At 36.4% G+C, this 19,324-nt stretch overlaps 1 protein-coding gene across 2 annotated transcripts; it reads right to left on the reverse strand.

Moving 5' to 3' along the window:
• Window positions 1-414: 414 nt before the first annotated feature.
• On the reverse strand, window positions 415-18,857 carry LOC107877931 (TORTIFOLIA1-like protein 2). Of its 2 annotated transcripts, XM_016724748.2 has the most exons (8): window positions 18,737-18,857; window positions 16,678-17,643; window positions 16,182-16,376; window positions 15,977-16,079; window positions 4,147-4,787; window positions 2,471-3,172; window positions 1,590-1,755; window positions 415-775 (listed from the first exon to the last, which is right to left on the reverse strand). In XM_016724748.2, exons 2-8 carry the CDS (start codon window positions 17,335-17,337, stop codon window positions 759-761), a joined length of 2,484 nt encoding a protein of 827 aa, XP_016580234.2. In that variant the 5' UTR covers window positions 17,338-17,643; window positions 18,737-18,857; the 3' UTR covers window positions 415-758. The 2 variants fall into 2 exon arrangements, with proteins under 2 accessions (XP_016580234.2, XP_016580232.2); XM_016724746.2 differs by lacking the exon at window positions 18,737-18,857 and having other exon boundaries at window positions 16,678-18,207.
• Window positions 18,858-19,324: the final 467 nt, after the last annotated feature.

The following is a 19,324-nucleotide window of genomic DNA, read 5'->3' on the forward strand; positions in this document are numbered from 1 at the left end:
CTTCCCCAAAAAACAAACATGTATCTCAATAGTGTATATCAGATAATTTTTATCTAGAAAAAGAAAAGAGATTAATGTTTAAAAAAAAAGAAAAAAAAAAGTGAAAAAATATGCTATTGACACGTGTCAGCGCGTGTACACACATTTAAGATAAAATCTGGTTATAACATTTGAAAGGGTAAATAATTTCACTTTTAAATAGTATAGGTGTGTATTAGATCACTTCAATAGTTTAGATGTGTCTTGACTTTTCGAGTATAGTTTGAGATGAAAATGATACTTTTTCCATCAAATAAAGTGACTTGTTCTCTTAATCTCATTCCAATCTAGCAATAAGCCTCTTCCTGTCCCTTACTAATTTCACCAAATTAGAAGACAATTTTCTTATAAATACTACTAAACGAGATTGGAGAAGTAACACATAAAAGTATTGTTTAATTTCAACTGTACACCATTACCTAATGAACACTTGATGTTCGTGGCTTATATGTCTTGACATGTCAATGCTTAAACAGCATAGTCAAAGAAACTGAGAAATGAACTAAACCAAACCACAGATTCATGAACTGTCTTGACACTCTTTTAACTAGAACCTTCCGTTCTGCATATTCAGGTAGAGTTGAGAAGTTGAAAAAAGAAAAGAGTAGCTCTTCTAAACATCAAAATTCATTTCCCCGCAAATCCATTCTATAGTATTCAACTTGTCTGTAAGCTTAGTTCCAAATTACACCAGACAGAACCAACAGTTCTTTGACATGCTATGGTTCATTTTTTCCTGCAGCGAGAAACACATGATGTCAAGACTGAAGACATCACTATGAAAGAAGAAAAGAAGCAGAAGCAACAAGGCTTCTTTCTCAGGTCAACTTTACAATTGCTAACAGACTAACTCAAATGAATAAACACAAAGCTTTTATATTTCTTCTAATGGTATCGCTTTGTTGGTATTGCAGAGTCGTATGTTGGACCCAATCAAAAGTATAATCATGTTCTCTTTCCATTCTCTATAAAACTCGAAACACCCTCTCTAGGAGTTCCTAATAGGTGCACCATCACGAAAATACTTGCTGCATTGTATTTTACAAACCTGCTTTTTTGAGAAACCAAAATCAGAAAAGTGAAAGTTCTCATCAATTTGGACTTCCTTCTCCACTCTTTCCTATCCTAAAAGTTGCAGGCTCTGTTATCAACTCTCAAATTCTACTTTTCCTACATGCATGACATGATAGATGATGCATGTTGACTATTCATGCAAGGATCTCTAAAAATAAAGGAGTTCTTTAACCAAAAAATTCATGCATGTATATGTATACCACTCCTCATAGAAAGTTAGAAAACATCATTTCTCAAAGCGAGGTTTAGGCTGACTAGGTACGGCGCAGCCCCCCAATTCTCAACCCCGACCTACACGAGCAAATTTTTGACCCGCATTTTGCGAAGTTTTGTTAGGTTCTTAGTAGTAACGGTGACCCATGTCTATCTATCCTGCTCATGCTCAACAAGAGTTGCTGCAGGTAAAAATAATTGATCACTCAATAATGCAAGCTTCTGACGGGAGACAAATTTAAATAAGAAAGGGCTTTTCTTACCCCAAATTTGGTTTAAAGTCATTGCCAACTGCATCAAAGATTTTCTCTCTGCTGGGGCGGAATATCCGCCCTTTACCGATTCCTGAAATGCAGAAAGAAATTCCCGCTTTGCATTTGTAGGGAGAACAATATAATCTGGTCCTTGAACAGAACTCAATTCCACCACCTACGTTTCAGAAAAAGATATATACCATGAGGCTTAAGTCCACAATTTTTTCAAATATGATATATTCATGATCCATATCATTATGTATGAAGTTGTCAGACGAATATAACAGGTTTACCATATGGCACATTCATAACTATTGCAAGTAGAAGAAACAAAAAGGCAGTGGGCATGGCACCCATGGGTTTGGCCTAATGTTAAGTGAAGTGGAAACAAATCTTGGATATCAGGATTCAAATCACAGTAAAGACAAAAAAACACGAGGTGATTTCTTCGCATATGCTTAAATCTTGGTGGAAAAAATTATCCTGGTACTTGTTATGGCGGGAGGCAGTGGGAATCTGGTGTAAAAGTCGAGGTCCGCACAAGAAGGCCAGACAAACCATTATGTACAACCAAAAAAAAGGCTGTGGACATGCCATCTAAGTCTTGAAAGATTGTAAACTAAGATAAGCAGAAACCTAAGGAACAAAACACAAGGAAGCCATCACATGTTTGGCAGAAAACATAGCCAAACGATTTACTAAAGTAGAAAAAGGCACAGTAATTTGATCAAGAATTCAAACCTCTACTTATCTACCTTATATTGCTAGGTATTCTTAGTTGAACTTCTTTTCCTAATCAAACATTCTTTGTGCATGTAAACTTTTAAGAAAAGTGAAGAAAAAGGCATATAGTTAGTTCAAAGATTTCGATAGCCACAAGATGCACTTGCCTGTTGCAGCCAGGGAGTTATGCTATTTACATAAGTTTGTTCGAAGTAGTATGACGCCAAAGTGGCCAAAAGATCACTTGCAGTCTTTTGGGATAAATTCTCCAGAACCGGCCCTGTTGTATCAATAAGTTCAAACAAAACAAGTTCATCACCAGAATAAAGGGCTTCCACATAAGCAGAGTTCACATCCCTAGCCAATAGATGTCCTTTAACAACTCCCCAGAGGTTATTCTTGGCATCTAAGTGATTTTGTTTGTCATTAGTGGTACAAATTCTGCCAAAGACATCTTTATTTCTCCTCAACTGTCCTCCATATGTTCCTTGTCCATTATTTTGGTGAATGCCATTTCCAATAGGATATCCACCTTCTTTTGCAGCAGGATCGATCCACATGTCCAGATTTTGATTTCTAAAACTTCTTGATCTGCTCTTCACAAGTGTCCTATCCCCCCGAACCTCCACATCTTTGGTGGTCAGTAATGGAGACTTTCTATGAGGTATATCAACAGATGGCCTTGGGGTATATGTGGAGAGCCTTGGGGAAACAAAAGCAGGACTTCTTTTCATAAATTTTGTTGTTGCTGGATCAGGAAATTTCCCACCATGAGAAAGTTCCTTGGTCATTCTATCAACCATGCCTTCAAGACCAGACACCTTTATTTGTATCTTTGATAGGTTATCCACAATGTTGGATGTGAACTCCTGAAAGTATTAGTTACAACAGGGGTGGTCAAATAATTAGCCAGTATTTCAAGCGCTACTCAAATGGATATAGAAGGCATAAATTCACAGAACCAACATTCAGAGGAAACAGAAAGAAAGAAAACCGGAAAAATTGAACAGTGGCATCCAGGTTGTGATGAGATAAAGCTTTGCTATTATCTAATATCATCTATGGGCTCTATACTTTTCTTTGCAGCGCAATAATGACTCAAGGAAAGACAAAAAAGGACTAAACTGAAATCACTTCTTTGTTGCCTCATATTGTTCTGAAAGCATCTAGCGAATCAATGGTAAAGGAGATCACATTGTGGTAATGAAACTCAACACCTCTATGTGTTTAGTAGGAGAGAAATAAAACTAAGTTCTGACCACTGGGATGACCAAGAAGGCAATGCTTAACCTTCTCGGACCACAGCTATTTTATGTACTATCAATTCCTCATCTATAAACTTTAAAATGAAATTAAAAAAGATTATTAGTTCAGCTTTACACAATTCACACCATTCTTCAATAAACGTTTAATTCCGTATATTATGTAAGCAGTAGACGATAAATCCATAATCTTAGTCATAATTTAGCTCTAGCGAAAAGATATATTAGCCACAATAACCGCAAAGGACATATTTATTGCTACAATATCAATAGGAAATGTTATACCTTCAAAAAAGATTGATGGAGACCTCCCTTAACATTATTTTAGTAAGGCACCAACGAAAAATGCTATACACCTTATAAAGAAAGTAACTTATCAGATACAAGCATAATGCATATACTGAAACTTTGTCTCTACTTTTATATACTGTATATTTGACAGGACTGTTTCCAGGAAGTTTAGTTCTTGGCTTACTTTACATTACAGATTAATACTACGGGAGCATGTGATGTGCCTTCCACAAAATAGCATATGCATTTGCTGATACAGACCAACACAAAAGAAATGTTAATTTAATTACCTTCAATAAATCCAGTAAATTGGATTGCTTATTTTCAATATCTAAAAGCTGCTTTCTGACATATTTCATTTCCTTTGCTATGTGAGAACAACAGCCATGCAATTTTGGAGAACTCAATTCAGTAACTGTTGAATCTAAGCTTCTTTGGTCCTGCATTCCAGACAAATATCGTTGTTCCTCAATACTGATTTCTTCAACTGCGGAACGCCGACTTGCTCCCAATGGTGCAATTACCTCGTGAGAACCCACAACTTCTTTGCCATGAAAGTTATCAGGAAACAGATTTGACCCAGAAGAGCATTCCTGTTTGTCATCTATGTGCACATATTCATATTCAACATCGTGAGAATTTCTAGTCTCAGCACCTTTTTCAAATGCCTTCGTAACAGAACTACCCTCTGATTCTTCATCCCGAACTTCTGACATAAATATCTTACGGGTTTTTGGAACCGCTATCTCTACATGCCACTCATCAGCTCCGGACCGCTGAGGTTTTTCAACATGGTTATGGCCTGCCTTTCTCAAAGAAAGGCGAAGCTTGTTTCTAACAGTGTCACAACCAAACTTCATAGGTGTGACATCCTTCACTGTTGACTCACTGGCACGTGTTATATCACCATAGTCATCTTTGTACAGATTTTCTGCATGATACAAACTATTAATACGCAGGTCACAAAAAAATGACAGAAGTCCATCCTCAAAATTCTGTTGGAAATAACATGTAACCAGGGAAACATGCCAGTCATATGGCCAACAACGATAGAAGCAAGACTAACCTGAAACTAGATCAACATGTGAGAAATAATAGAGAAAAATATCATTTGAATTGTTGTCTACATAATTACATTAACACCCTATTTATAGACACTACAATACAATCCTTTTCCAAGTAGGATTTTATATACTATTCCTATTCCTACTCATATTCTAACACTTTCCCCCTCAAGCTGGTGCATACAAGTCATGTGTACCTAGCTTGTTACAAATGTAATTAATACGAGGACTGGTGAGGGACTTGGTGAAGATATCTGCAAGTTGATTACTTGACTTCAAAAATTTTGTAACAATATCTCCCGAGAGTATCTTTTCTCTGACAAAGTGACAATCAATCTCTATGTGTTTGGTCCTCTCCTCTCATGGAATACTAGATTAGATGCAATATGAAGGGCTGCTTGATTATCACATACAAGTTCCATCTTATCGGTTTCTCCAAATTTTAGTTTTCTCAGCAATTGTTTGATCCAAACCAGCTCACAAGTTGCTGCACCCATTGCTCGATATTCTGCTTCAATGCTAGATCGAGCAACCACACTCTATTTCTTACTTTTCCAAGACACCAAATTACCGCCTACTAAAACACAATATCCGGATGTAAAACGTCTATCAGAGGATGATCCTGTCCAATCAGCATCGGTATATCCAATGATACACTCATGGCCTCAATCCTCAAAAAGTAGTCCTTTACCTGGAGATAACTTTATATATCGCAAAATACGAACAACTACATCCCAATGACTATCACAGGGGAACTCATATACTGACTTACAACACTCATAGGAAAAGAGATGTCAGGTCTAGTCACTGTGAGATAATTCAACTTTCCAACCAACCTCCTATACCTTCCAGGATCACTAAGTGGCTCCCCCTGTCTTGGCAGAAGTTTAGCATTTGGATCCATAGGAGTGTCAATGGATAGACATCCCATCGTTCCTGTCTCCTCAAGAATGTCTAAAACATAGTTGTGTTGAGAAACAACAATACCTGATCTGGACTATGCAACCTCAATACCTAGAAAGTATTTCAGTCTGTCGAGGTCTTTAGTTTGGAAATGTTGAAAGAGATGTTGCTTTAATTTAGTGATACCATCTTGATCATTGCCGATGATAACAATATCGTCAACATAAACCACCAGATGAATACACAAATTTGGTTCAGAATGGCGATAAAACACTAAATGATCAGCTCCACTACGAATCATGCCAAACTCCTGAATCACTGTGCTAAACTTTTCGAACTAGGCTCAAGGGGATTGTTTCAAATCATAGAGTGACTTGCGCAATCGACATACAAGGCTACTAGACTCCCCCTGAGCAACAAAACCAAGTGATTGCTCCATATAGACTTCTTCCTCAAGATCACCATGCAGAAAAGCATTCTTAATGTCCAACTGATAAAGAGGCCAATGACGAACGGCAGCCATAGAGAGAAAAAGATGGACATATGTTATTTTATCCACGGGAGAGAAAGTGTCACTATAATCAAGCCCAAATATCTGTGTGAAGGATAATTCCTTCTTAATTAATGTAAATATTAAAAACTCTCATAACTCTCTCAAATAAATTTGTGTGAACATCCGTAAGTCATAAGAGTTTGTAGGATGTGAGAGTTATTACTTCATAAATGTACATTTATTCAAATGACGATTAAATGTAACTTTGTGAATGAAGAGACATTTAGAAGTCTTGAAAATTAATAGCCTTTATGACTCTGTCATTAATTCAAGAGTAATGTTACATTACGTACATTAACTCTGTGTGTCTTCTTTCGCTATTTTGATGAATGAAACGTAAATGATTACTTATTTAAGGAACATTATTTGAGAACTAAAAAGGAAGAAAACATGGAAAACAAAATACTCTCTCCCCTTTATCAATTTTCTATTGTAATCTTGGCTTCCTATTCTTTGATAATTTTTGGGCAATTGGTTTGGGCAACCTCCAAACTTCCAGACGAATGCACGTATTTGGAAGTAGCTGTGGAACCTTGGGGAGCGACCGTCTAGAAGGATTTGCACCGGAGTTGGGTCGAAATCGCTTTCAAAGCAGTGGCTTGCCACGACACAGTGTTTGTGACTATTCTCTAACTATTAATAATTTCAGTTCGAACATCAATATTGTAGCATTTTTTCCAACAATTTGAAAGCGATTTCATTACATACAATATTGATAAATGACTCTTTCTTTGAACAAAACTTTTCCTAATTTGTCAAAACTTGAGTCATTGGACCAAAATAATTTTAGACGTTAGTCACAAAAACTTCTGATTTTCTTTGAATAATTAGAAGTTGATAATGTTTTATTTAGTAATGGTTCTAACATTATTACTGGTTCTAACACTGTTATGATTGTTGATGAATTTGCTAAAAAGAAGGTTAAAAAGGGTAGCAAAAATGCTAAAGGACATTTATTGAATCATATAACTAATACTTCGTTTGATTTATTTGTTACTTATAAATCTACTAAAGAAATATGGGATAGTTTGCAAAACTCGACACAGGAGGCCAAAATGATGTCCAAGTTTATCTTGTTGAGGTGCATCAGGCATTTCAGCGCCAATGAAGAGTTATTTCACGACTTTGTCGAGTCCACTGATGGCGAGTGCGTCTACATGGGTAACTCCACTACTGCTAGAGTTATGGGTAAAGGAAAAATTTCTCTTAAATTAACATCTGGTAAAATATTAGTCTTGAATAATGTTTTATATGTTTCCTCCCTCCGCAGAAACTTAATTTCTGGAGCACTTATAAATAAAGTAGGTCTTAAACTTATTTTTGAAGCTGATAAAATAAATATTCTCGTGGAAGAGACTTTGTTGGAAAATGATACCTTAGTGGGGGTTTATTTATATTGAACATTGTTCAAGAGACTGTCAATAATGCAGATACTTTTAATTTTTCTTATATTGTTGAATCTATTAATTGTGGCATGGTAGACTAGGTCATGTTAATATTGCTTCTATTAAAAAACTTAGAAAAAATGTATTTAATTCCTGCAGTAAATTTTGACGACATTTTTAAATGTACCGTGTGTGTAGAAGCAAAGCATGCCACCTTTTAAATATGTTACTAGTAAAAAGACTGAATTGCCTGAACTAGTACATTCAGACTTAGCAGATTTTAAGAACACTATTAGTAAAGGTGGAAAGAAATATTACGTTACTTTTGTTGATTTTTCTAGGTATACTAAGGTATACCTCCTTAAGTCTAAAGATGAGGCTGAAAGCATATTTTAAAATTCAAAACAGAAGTAGAAAATCAATTAGACAGGAAAATTAAGAGATTTAAATCTGATAGGGCGGTAAATATAGTACTAAAACTCTAGAAGATTTTTGTGAGAAAAATAGTATTATCCATGAGTTTAGTGCTCCCTATACTCCCCAACAAAATGGTGTAGCCGAACGAAAGAATAGAACACTTAAGGAAATGATGAATTCTATACTTTTAAGCTCGGGTCTACCTAACTATATATGGGGGGAAGCTGTCTTATCTGCATGTTATATTCGTAATAGAGTCCATCGTAAAAAGTTAGACAAGACCTCATATGAATTATGGAAAGGATATGCCCCTAACTTGAAATTTCTGAAAGTGTAAGGGTGTTTGGCTAAGATTGGTCTACCTAATTTTAAACGAGTAAATGTAGCTTCTAAGACCTTTGATACTGTCTTTATTGGTTATTCTCAAAATAGTGTTGCATGTAGATTTATGTCATTAAATGATTATTCTATTTGTGAATCTAGAGATGCAGTATTTTTTTAGCATGTTTTTCCTTTGAAAAATGATGTGCCTAGTGATGTGCAAAATAATACTTCTATATCTATGTCTGTTAACTCTCATGTTATGCCTGTATCTGATGTTATTGCTAATGAGCATGAAAATGAACTGAGAAGGAGTAAAAGACGTAGGACTGAACTAGATTTGGTCTTGATTTTATCACCACCTTCTTAATTGAGGATTTTGATATCGATACTTTAAATGATGAATTGGTGTCTATCTACTTAATAGAAGAAGACCCCCTAAAACATATGATGAAGCAATGAGTTCAATAGATGCGATATTTTGGAAAGAGACTATTAAAAGTGAATTAGACTCTATAGTTTCTAATCACACATGGGACTTGTATGATTTGCCTAAAGGTTGTAAACCCATAAGTAGCAAGTGGATATTTAAGAAGAAATTGAGGCCTGATGGTACAATTGATAAATATATGGCTAGACTTGTGGTTAGGGGTTTTAACCAAAAGAAAGGTGTTGATTATTTTGATATTTATTCTCCTGTGACTAAAATAGCAACCATTAGAACTCTTTTATTGCTCTAGCTGCTATTCACAGTTTAGTGGTACACCAAATGGATGTCAAAACTGCATTTTAAATGGTGATTTAAAGCAAGTGATCTATATGACCCAACCTGAGGGTTTTGTGGTCTCGGAACAGGAGGATAAAGTATGCAAATTGAGAAAGTCTTTATATGGACTTAAGCAAGCACCTAAGCAGTGGTCTGAAAAATTTAACTTCACATTAATAGATAATGGCTTTGTTGTTAATTCATCTGATACCTGTGTTTATTCTAAAATGATAGGACCAGACTGTGTGATTATATGTTTATATGTGGATGACATGTTAATCTTTGGCCCAAATGTACATGTAAATAAGACTACGAAATTTTTATTTTCTAAATTTGAAATGAAAAACCTTGGAGAAGCTGATGTGATTTTAGGAATAAAAATCAAAAGAACTGTTAATGGTTTCTCTTTGTGTCAGTCTCATTATATTGAAAAAATGTTGAAAAGGTTTGATTGTTTTGATATAGTTTCAGTGAGAACTCCTTATGATCCTAGCATACACTTGAAAAAGAATAGAGATTCTAATGTTTCTCAAACTGAATATGCTAAAATAATTGGGAGTGTAATGTTTCTCATGAACTATACTCGGCCTGATATAGCTTATGCTGTTAGTAGATTGAGTAGATATACTCATAATCCTAGTAGTGAACACTGGAATGCTCTTCATCGCTTGTTAAGGTATTTGAGAGATACTATGGATTGGTGTTTGCATTTTAATAAATTTCCTGCTGTTTTAGAAGGTTTTTGTGATGCAAACTGGGTTACTGACAATGATGAAGTTAGCTCGACCAGTGGCTATGTGTTTACTTTGGGTGCAGGTGCTATTTCGTGGAAATCTTCAAAGCAGACTTGTATAGCACGTTCTACCATGAAATCTGAATTCATTGCTCTCGAGTTGGCAGGACAAGAAGCTGAGTGGCTGAGAAATCTTTTGACAGATGTGCCTTAATGGGGAAGACAAATGTCACCAGTTTCTTTACATTGTGACTCACAAGCGGCAATTGGAATTGCTAAAAATAGTGTATACAATGGTAAAAAGAGACATATTCGCATCAGACATGGTGCAATTAAACAATTGTTGAAACATGGTGTTATTTTCTTGGAATATGTAAGATCCGAAAGAAATTTGGCGGATCCTATGACTAAGGGTTTGACAAGGAAAATGATCCTTGAATTGTCGAGGAGAATAGGGCTAAAGCCCATGGATTGAGGTAATATGATGGATACCCATTTGCGGTCAAACGAAGCCATATCAGCCTTCAATAAACACTACATATCCTATCCCTATGGCGTGAGGTAGTGTATTAAGAGGTTGAGCTTATTTTTGCTCTTAATGATCCATAGCATTAAGGTGGTCTATGAGAGAGACTTGATGGATCACCTACGTGAGTGTAAAAGGTTGGTCACCTTTTTATGAAAGACTTGGGTTGTCTTTCTAGAGCACGCATGAGACCCACAGTTTGTGTGCATAACCATAAAAGCACTTTGTAGTATCGCGGAGGTTGCTTAAAATCAAGGATATGGTATGTGTTGTGGGGGTCTCAACTTATGTCCATCTAGTTCAAGAGTACTTCACTTTTTGGATATTTGTTGTTGCCTCATATCACTACGTGTCAATTCAAATCGAAATATATTGACACTTAAGTACATGTTCCTTCCTTTTGCCCAAAATTGTTCCATTCTCTATCTTTGCATTAGTGGGGGATTGAAGGATAATTCCTTCTTAATTAATGCAAAGATTAAAAACTCTCATAACTTTCTCTAATAAATTTGTGTGAACATCCGTAGGTCATAAGAGTTTATAGGATGTGACAGTTATTACTTCATAAATGTACATTCATTCAAATGACGATTAAATGTAATTTGTGAATGAAAAGACCTTTAGAAGTCTTGAAAGTTAATAGCCTTTATGAATCTATCATTAATTTAAGAGTAATGTTACATTACGTACATTAACTCTGTGTCTTCTTTTGCTCTTTTGATGAATGAAACGTAAATGATTACCTATTTAAGGAACATCATTTGAGAACTAAAGAGGAAGAAAACATAGGAAACAAAATACTCTCTCCCCTTTATCAATTTTCTACCGTAATCTTGGCTTCCTATTCATTGATAATTTTTAGGCAATTGGTTTGGGCAACCTCCAAACTTCCAGCCACGAGTGCACGTGTTTGGAAGTATCTGTGGAACCTTGGGGAGCGACCGGCTAGAAGGATTTGCACCGGAGTCGGGTCGAAATCGCTTTCAAGGCAATAGGTTGCCACAACACAGTGTTTGTGACTATTCTCTAACTATTAATAATTTCAGTTCGAACATCAATATTGTAGCATTTTTTCCAACACCGTGTATATCCTTTTGCAACAAAGTGAGCCTTCAGCCGATCAACCTGACCATCTGGACCAACTTTGACTGTATAAACCCAACGGCAACCAATCATAGATTTACCTACAGGAAGGGAAACGAGCTCCCAAGTACCACTCGTATGTAAAGCAGATATTTCATCAATCATAGCCTGTTTCCATCCTGAATGGGAAAGTGCTTCACCTGTAATCTTAGGGATGGAAATAGAGGACAAAGATGATACAAAAGCATAATGGGGTGATGACAGACGATGATAACTCAAGAAAGTATAATGTGGGTTAGCATAATGAGTAGATCTTATACCTTTTTGAATTGCAATTGATTGGCTAGGAGGAGGCAGGTCCGCAGTAGGGAAAGCGTCAGGCGTATGACATGAATCATCTGGGACTAATGCTGGATGCGGGCGGCGGTGATATGTCAAAAGTGGTGGCACTGCAACTGGAGATGGAGACCGTAGATTCCTCAAAAATTGGTGTAGGTAAGACGGGAGGTATGGGTAAAAGCTCAGAGATATCAAGATGATCAGAAGATGTATAGTAAGGTTGAGATTGAAAGAATGTTACATCAGCGGGCATAAGGTAGCGACCCAGATCAGGTGAATAGCATCGATACCCTTTTTGAACTCGAGAGTAACTAAGGAAGACACATTTGACAGCACAAGGAGCTAATGCATCTTTTCCTGGGGCTAAGTTATGAACAAAACATGTGCTCCCAAAAACAAGAGGGGGATAGAGTAGAGATGTGACTGAGGAAATAGTATGGAATGGGGAACTTGATTCTGGACTGAAGATGATGGCATTTTGTTAATAAGATAGCAAGATGCGAGGACTACATCACCCCAAAAACGCAGCACAACATGGGATTGAATGAGAAGAGTGCAAGCAGTCTCAATGAGATGCCTATTTTTCCTTTCTGCTATACCGTTCTGTTGAGGGGTGTATGGGCATGATGTCTGGTGAATGATAACTTGATGAGTCAGAAACTCCTGAAACTGCAAGGATAAGTATTCTAAGGCATTATCACTACGAAAAGCACGAATGGAAACACCAAATTGGTTTTGTATTTCAACACAAAAACTTTTGAATATAGAAAATAACTCAAAACGATCTTTCATCAAGTAAACCCAAGTACATCTCGAGAAATCATCAATGAAAGTAACAAAGTAACGAAATCCTAATGGTGAACTGACTCTACTAGGACCCCAAATATCATAATGAACTAATAAGAAAATAGACTCTGAACGACTCTCAATCAACAATAAACCCAGTGTATTCCCACAAAGTGGGGTCTGGGAAAAGTAAGATGTACGCAGTCCATACCGCTATCTCTGAAAAAGTAGAGAGGTTGTTTTCGATAGACCCCCGACTCTGAACGACTCTCAATACTACGTGAAAATGTAGCACGGGTGTGTTTCCCAAGTTGACACGACTCGCAATCTAATGTGGATAAACTAGACAAACTAGGCACCATATTTTGTAGCTTGGATAGACTCGAATGTCCCAAACATTTGTGAATAAGGTTGGTAGGGTCTATAACAGAGCATGCTATGAAGAAATTTAAAGAGGTAGGATAGTAAAGGCCTTGTGATTCATGTCTTATGCCAATCATCTGTCCCGTTTTGCGGTCCTTCACTAGAAAAGAATCATCAAAAAAAGTTATACTACAATGAAGGTCATGTGTCAAACAACTAACAAATGCAAGATTAAAAGGACAACCAGGGACATAAAGAACAGAGTCCAGAGTGACAGAAGATAGGGGTTTGGCTTGTCCAACTCCTTTTGGCTATGTTCGAATTCCATTGGCTAAAGTAACAGCAGGAAGAGATTATGAATAAACAATATCAGACAGAAGTAATTTTTCACCAGAAAAATGATCAGAAGCACTTGAATCCACAGCCCATGATCCAAAGGTAGGAGATCGAGCAGTTGAGGCTATTGGTAGAGATATATGCTTATTTGCTCGATACTGAAAATACTTATTATATTCCTTGTCAAATAAATACACCCATTGATCATCTGTGGTGTTAGACTGAGCAACCTGAGCATTTTTAGGCGGTCGACCATGCAAAGAATAGCATATTCCACGGTATGTCCAAGCCTATTACAATAACTACAGTTATGTCGAGAATAACATACGCCACGAGTATGTCCAAGCCTTTTAAAATAACTACACCTAGGACGAGATCTTCCAAATTGACCTTCCCCTCGTCGATTGTTCGTGGACTGTAAACAACAACAACAACAACAACAAACCCAGTGTATTCCCACTTTGTGGGGTCTGGGGGGGGTAAGATGTACGCAGACCATACCTCTACCTCTGATGAAGTAGAAAGGCTGTTTCCGAAAGACCCCCGGCTCAAGTTACGAGATATCAAACAAGCACATAGTACAGCACAGAAGCAGATGAGTTCTACTTGACCATGAAAATAATTTGAGTTCTACTTAAGAGAAAAAGGCATTAGGCATCGTAAATCTACTGGTACTACAATGATATAACATTTTTTAACAGTCCTATATTATGCACCTCATGATGGTCGTATTTCACATTAAAGGTAGAGGAGATAATATATTGGGTTGGTCATCCTTTCTCTTTGTTTGGGGTGCGGTAGCTGCCAATACGTCATACATTTTAGTATGCCACAGTAAACAGAATCATTCTCTCTGAAACTTAAAATATGTTAGATTAGGCAATGAACACGATCTAGAATAGAAAAAATTTAACATACCACTGCAGTAGGCATAAAGTGATTGTATAAAGCATCCTTGATCTCTAGACGGACTAGCCTCGAAAATATAGGAAAACTTTTTAGAAACCCACACTCTCTTCATTTCTGCAAAAGTAGGAGATCCACCCTTGGCAAAGTGTTCAAGAATAAACTCCGAAAGAAGTGTTCAAGAATAATCAAAGCTGCAACTCTCAAAATTTTAAAAAACTTAAGATATTTAACTGCTAAATAAAATTAAAAAAATATATAATTAGTTGGACCAAAAAAAAGCATATAATTAGTAGTTCAAATTTTTGGTTTTTATTTCAAAGAAAACACATCCAAACTGAAAAAATCTAAAACAAAAAAAACAAGGAAAACCAATATATTCACTATACTTTGGTTTTTCAGTTTAATCCAACAAATGCACACAGCAGGCTACTACCAATTTCGATCATGCCAACAGCCCATTGCAACCCATTTGTTTTCTCATCTAGTTCCACATCTTTAACTAAAGAACTGGATTGAATGCTATTTCCTTCTTCTTCCCTTTTTTCTTTCTGAGAATATAATGCTATTTCCTTTCTCCTTCCTTGATTAGAGAAATTCAAAGATTCAAGGAGAATGTTACAGCTAATGAATACAGAGAAACAGAAATAGTTTACCATATGTAAAGTATGCGCTCCAGGGATTTCTGAACTTGTGCTTGTTGGAAAAAAGAAACATCAGGCACTGTTCTAGGGCAATCAACAGCAATCTGGCGAAGCATGTTGACTGTGACGTTTGATTTTCTGATCTCTTAATTAAGGTCTCAGATTTAATCATAGGACACTAAGTAAAAGATTAGAAAATATATTGTTGAAATCTAGAAAAAACAGTGTCCAATCGCCGGAAAAAAATATAAAGTCGCCAGAATTAGGGTTTCGGCGATCGGAATCTGAGAAACTTGACTGAAACTGAAAAACAAAAGCTGGTTGGAGGTCGGAGCAGCTGGGCAACCCCAACAGAAAAGAAAAAGGCGAAAAAGTCGACCGGAGAATGGCTCACGCGCCGACGCATGACAGATATCGCCGAAACTCCAGCAGGCGCGTGGGAGCGCGTGGCCGGCGACTTTCTGGTGGTTTTGGTCGGGTTTTTGTCGCCTAAGCTTTCCAGTCCTCTTGGTGGTGGTGTATTTTGCATACAACCCACAAAACAGATAATGACTCAAACAGTCACCAGAAATTGACACACGGGGACTAATATTTTTTTTTCCAAAATTTTCTCACCAGTGCTCTAATACCATGTGAGAAATAATAGAGAAAAATATTATTTGAATTGTTGTCTACATAATTACATTGACACTCTATTTATAGACACTACAATACAATCCTTTTCCAAGTAGGATATTGTATACTATTCCTATTCCTACTCATATTCTAACACAACATTTGGGTTTAAAAGCCATGGGCCCAAAGAACCAGCTCCTTTTAACAAAGAACGATAGTTCAATAACTAGAGCACTCAAATTGCAAACTTTAATTACTTAGATTTGGGACGAATCTACTAGGTTATCAGAACTTACATAAACATTAGAGTAAGACGAGTCATGAGAGATATCTGAACCAATTGAGAAAAATATCACATCAGAGAGCACAGACCAACATACCTTTTATGGAAGAGCCTACTTCGGAAGGTTCAGATGCACCAGCGCCAGGAAGCCTTTTCCACATGTGTAAAGCTTGCAATGCGGACTCCCTGACTGGTTTCACCTGAAGAAATCATATAAGGTTTAACATTTTCAACTTTTATCAGGCAACCCCATAAAGAAGCTTACCACATGGCTCAATTAGCATTCTGACTGCAACACTTACCTTATCAAATCGACAGGATTCAAGGGTCCGGATGCTGGAGGATCTGAAAGCACTGAAGAATGCTCCACCAACTGAAGCAATGTCCCCTAATGCTGCACATGCAGCTTTTCTTGTTGCCCAATCACTGTTTTTAAGTCCTTCTTGAATGCTAGTCATTGCAGTTGATAAAGCACTACGTTTACTTGCACCACCAGACTGATTATTCGAAAAAAATGTGTTTGTCATTTCTATCTGATGTATAAATCAATCTTAGCTTGCAAAACATAATTTAGAAATTTTAATTAGGTTATACTGCAGAAATTAGTGACCAAGGGACGTTTTCCTTGTTCATTTAAGGTGCCAACTCTATGTAGACATACGCTGCAGAAATCAACGGGATCTTACAGTAACTATAAACTGGAACGTTCTTATCCTTCAAGTCACACTAATATTACTAGTATATATATGTGACAGAAAATTTCAAAGATTGAAAGAAGTTAATACAAGACAGACCAACCTGAATTATGCTTCTATTCAATTCAATAACAGCTGGCTTAGCCATGAAGTGTGGATTCTTAAGCAACTTGACAGTTTTAGCCAGCATCTTCTGCAAAATGATAGCTGGAGGGTTCTGAATACTGTCTATGACCCGAGCCAAGCACAGAGCTGAACCAGTTTGCACCTGTTTATTTTGCTCTCCCAATGCTTCAAAAATAGGCCTCACTAGCACCACAAAAGCTCCATCATTTTCATTGTCACCTGCAACACTGCTCATTTTAGAAGCCAAAACGCCAACAGTATCCACGCACGCATCTCTTACAACAGTATCCGAGTCCTTGAGACGCTTAACGATGCTGGCTACCATCTTCCCAAGATGTGGAACAACAATACTTTCATGGAAATTGGCTAGCGTGCCCATCAGCCGGATAGATTCCTTACGAACAGCACTTTTCTGCCCTGAGTCAGTATCTAATATACAAGATAGAAATGGAGCGACTGCATCGGGGGTTAAGCATTCAATTATTTTCTCTAGCTCTCCAACTCCAAGTCGGTAAGTATCCCTATCTGCAAGCTTGTTCAATGCAATAACAACACGTTGTTTAAGTTCAAAAGCAACCTGTTGGCCATTCACCTGACTGGGACCTCTTCCTTTCACCATATTCACATGTGTCTTCATCACTTTTGCCTGCTCATTCACCTCATGTAGAGTACAATTCCAGCAACTTCAAAGTTGTAACCCATGATTTAGCCGTTCAATATTCAAATAATAGCTTGTTAAGAAGATATCAAGCTTTTCTATCTTGCTATTCAGTAAACAGCAACACCAAATTTCCTGTCAGTGACATTTTTTCATTTTCAAAAATTTTCTTGGGTCAAAGTTTAGTGCTACAATCAATAATGTTGCAAGGCAGACCCCAATGTTTCATTTCTCCAAATGAACACTATAACTTATATTACATCTAACTTTACAGCTTCCAATTTCCTTTAAGCCAAAAAAGTAGAAAGAATACAGTTAAGATCACACAAATGATTGAACCTGAGCACATTTTGTAGAATACATAATGCAAACACAAGAGTGCGTATTAGTGGTGCATGAAGTAGGATGAAAACCTAAGTTGCCCGGACTTTCTTTTTCGATGCTGCACCCGTATCAGATTTTTCAAAAATACATTACTTTTGGAGAATCCGACACACATCCGCATTTTTTGAAGAGTCTAAGCAACATAGATGAAAAGCAATTGAGACCAGGTTCAAATTTCAGCAAATGCAAAATTACTAGGTAATGTATTTTTATTTGAACAGCTTTTGATGGACAAAGTTACTGAATGCAGAGGGGAAAAAAATCTAACTCATAAAGCTAGGTCCCTGGAAAAGAAAAAACTACTCTCTCAGTTGGCAACATTATACAGTACAGATTTAAAATGTTACAATAAATAAAATGAAGTACTAATATTTTGAAGTTCAAAATTTAAATTAAATATTAATTTAATAATACTAGTCAAATGTCAAACCTTACTCGATACAAAGAACCATCTCACCATGATTCACTTTTTCTCTTAATATTTTTTTATTTTATTTAAAAAAATAATGTTTAATCATAAAAAAATTAAATTTGATGTTTTTTAATTCAATTTGTACATTTGAAATTGTATTTAAATATTTAAATTTAAACATTATTTCAAATATTGTTTACAAAATATAACCAAATAAAATTTCATAACTTCCAAATAAAGTGAAAAATATTTAAAATATCTGATGAAAAGAAAACTTAGTGGTGTGAGTAACTGTACTACCTTTAACCCCAAAAAACATTGCAATTACTACCTTGTAATTAAAGTAGGAAACTGTGAATTGAAAAGCTGTAAAAGAAATGTTCTCTGCATGTGCGAATTTGAAACATTGAGGATTAAATTTAATACTATTTAAAATCTACCAATGTGGGTAATAGAGAAGGTAAAGACGGACGGAATTGTGAGAAAGTTGAAACCAAACCATACAGAAGAGTGAGAATGAGGAGAAACTCTGAAAAGTAATGTCAGTGAAACAGAAAGTGACGGAAAGTGGAGAACACGCACCGATTGAGAGCGACGGTGCATGGTTTTGGGTTTTCACGGAGTGGCTATTTTAATTTGAAAAAGTGAAAAAAGTAAAAAAAAAAAATCGAAAAAAAGGAAAAAAAATTTATGGCCAACCCGGCCTTAAATTTTCGCGCCCTGGCTTCGATTTTCGAATTAAGGGGAGCGTTTCCGAAATGGGACCCACTTCTCCCACTGTTTTATCGAGGATTTTCTTTTCTTTTGCTTTCTTCTTAAACCTATCAAACGAGTCGGTTTGACTCGGCCTGAACTGGCCCACTTAATCAACCCGATCTAGTCAGTCCACGGGCTGTAGAGCCCAATTCGGATCAAATTCGATTCAGGCCCGTTGATTAATCGGTCCGAATTTTTTTAAAAAAAAATTAGATTTTGGAAATTGGGCCACAAAGTAGCCGTTGGCCCAACGATTATATGACCGTTTTTTTGTCCAAACGGCTACTTAGCCATTTTTTATTAAAAAAAAAGATTTTCTCATTTAAAATATTTTTTTAAACCCAAAAAAAATTTATAAATACCTTACACTTTCAAATCATTTTCCACACAATTTTCATTCTCTCAAATCTCAAT

The sequence above is a fragment of the Capsicum annuum genome, chromosome 7 (genome assembly GCF_002878395.1).
Source record: "Capsicum annuum cultivar UCD-10X-F1 chromosome 7, UCD10Xv1.1, whole genome shotgun sequence".
NCBI classification, from domain to species: domain Eukaryota; kingdom Viridiplantae; phylum Streptophyta; class Magnoliopsida; order Solanales; family Solanaceae; genus Capsicum; species Capsicum annuum.

What these genes read in the sequence shown, in the direction of transcription:
- LOC107877931 (XM_016724748.2), bottom strand. Translation starts at nt 17,337, where the DNA reads ATGAAGACACATGTGAATATGGTGAAAGGAAGAGGTCCCAGTCAGGTG. An exon ending in AATCCTGTCGATTTGATAAG is followed by an intron (nt 16,080 to 16,181) that starts GTAAGTGTTGCA and finishes TGATTTCTTCAG; the next exon opens with GTGAAACCAGTCAGGGAGTC. An exon ending in TAACTCCCTGGCTGCAACAG is followed by an intron (nt 1,756 to 2,470) that starts GCAAGTGCATCT and finishes TCTGAAACGTAG; the next exon opens with GTGGTGGAATTGAGTTCTGT.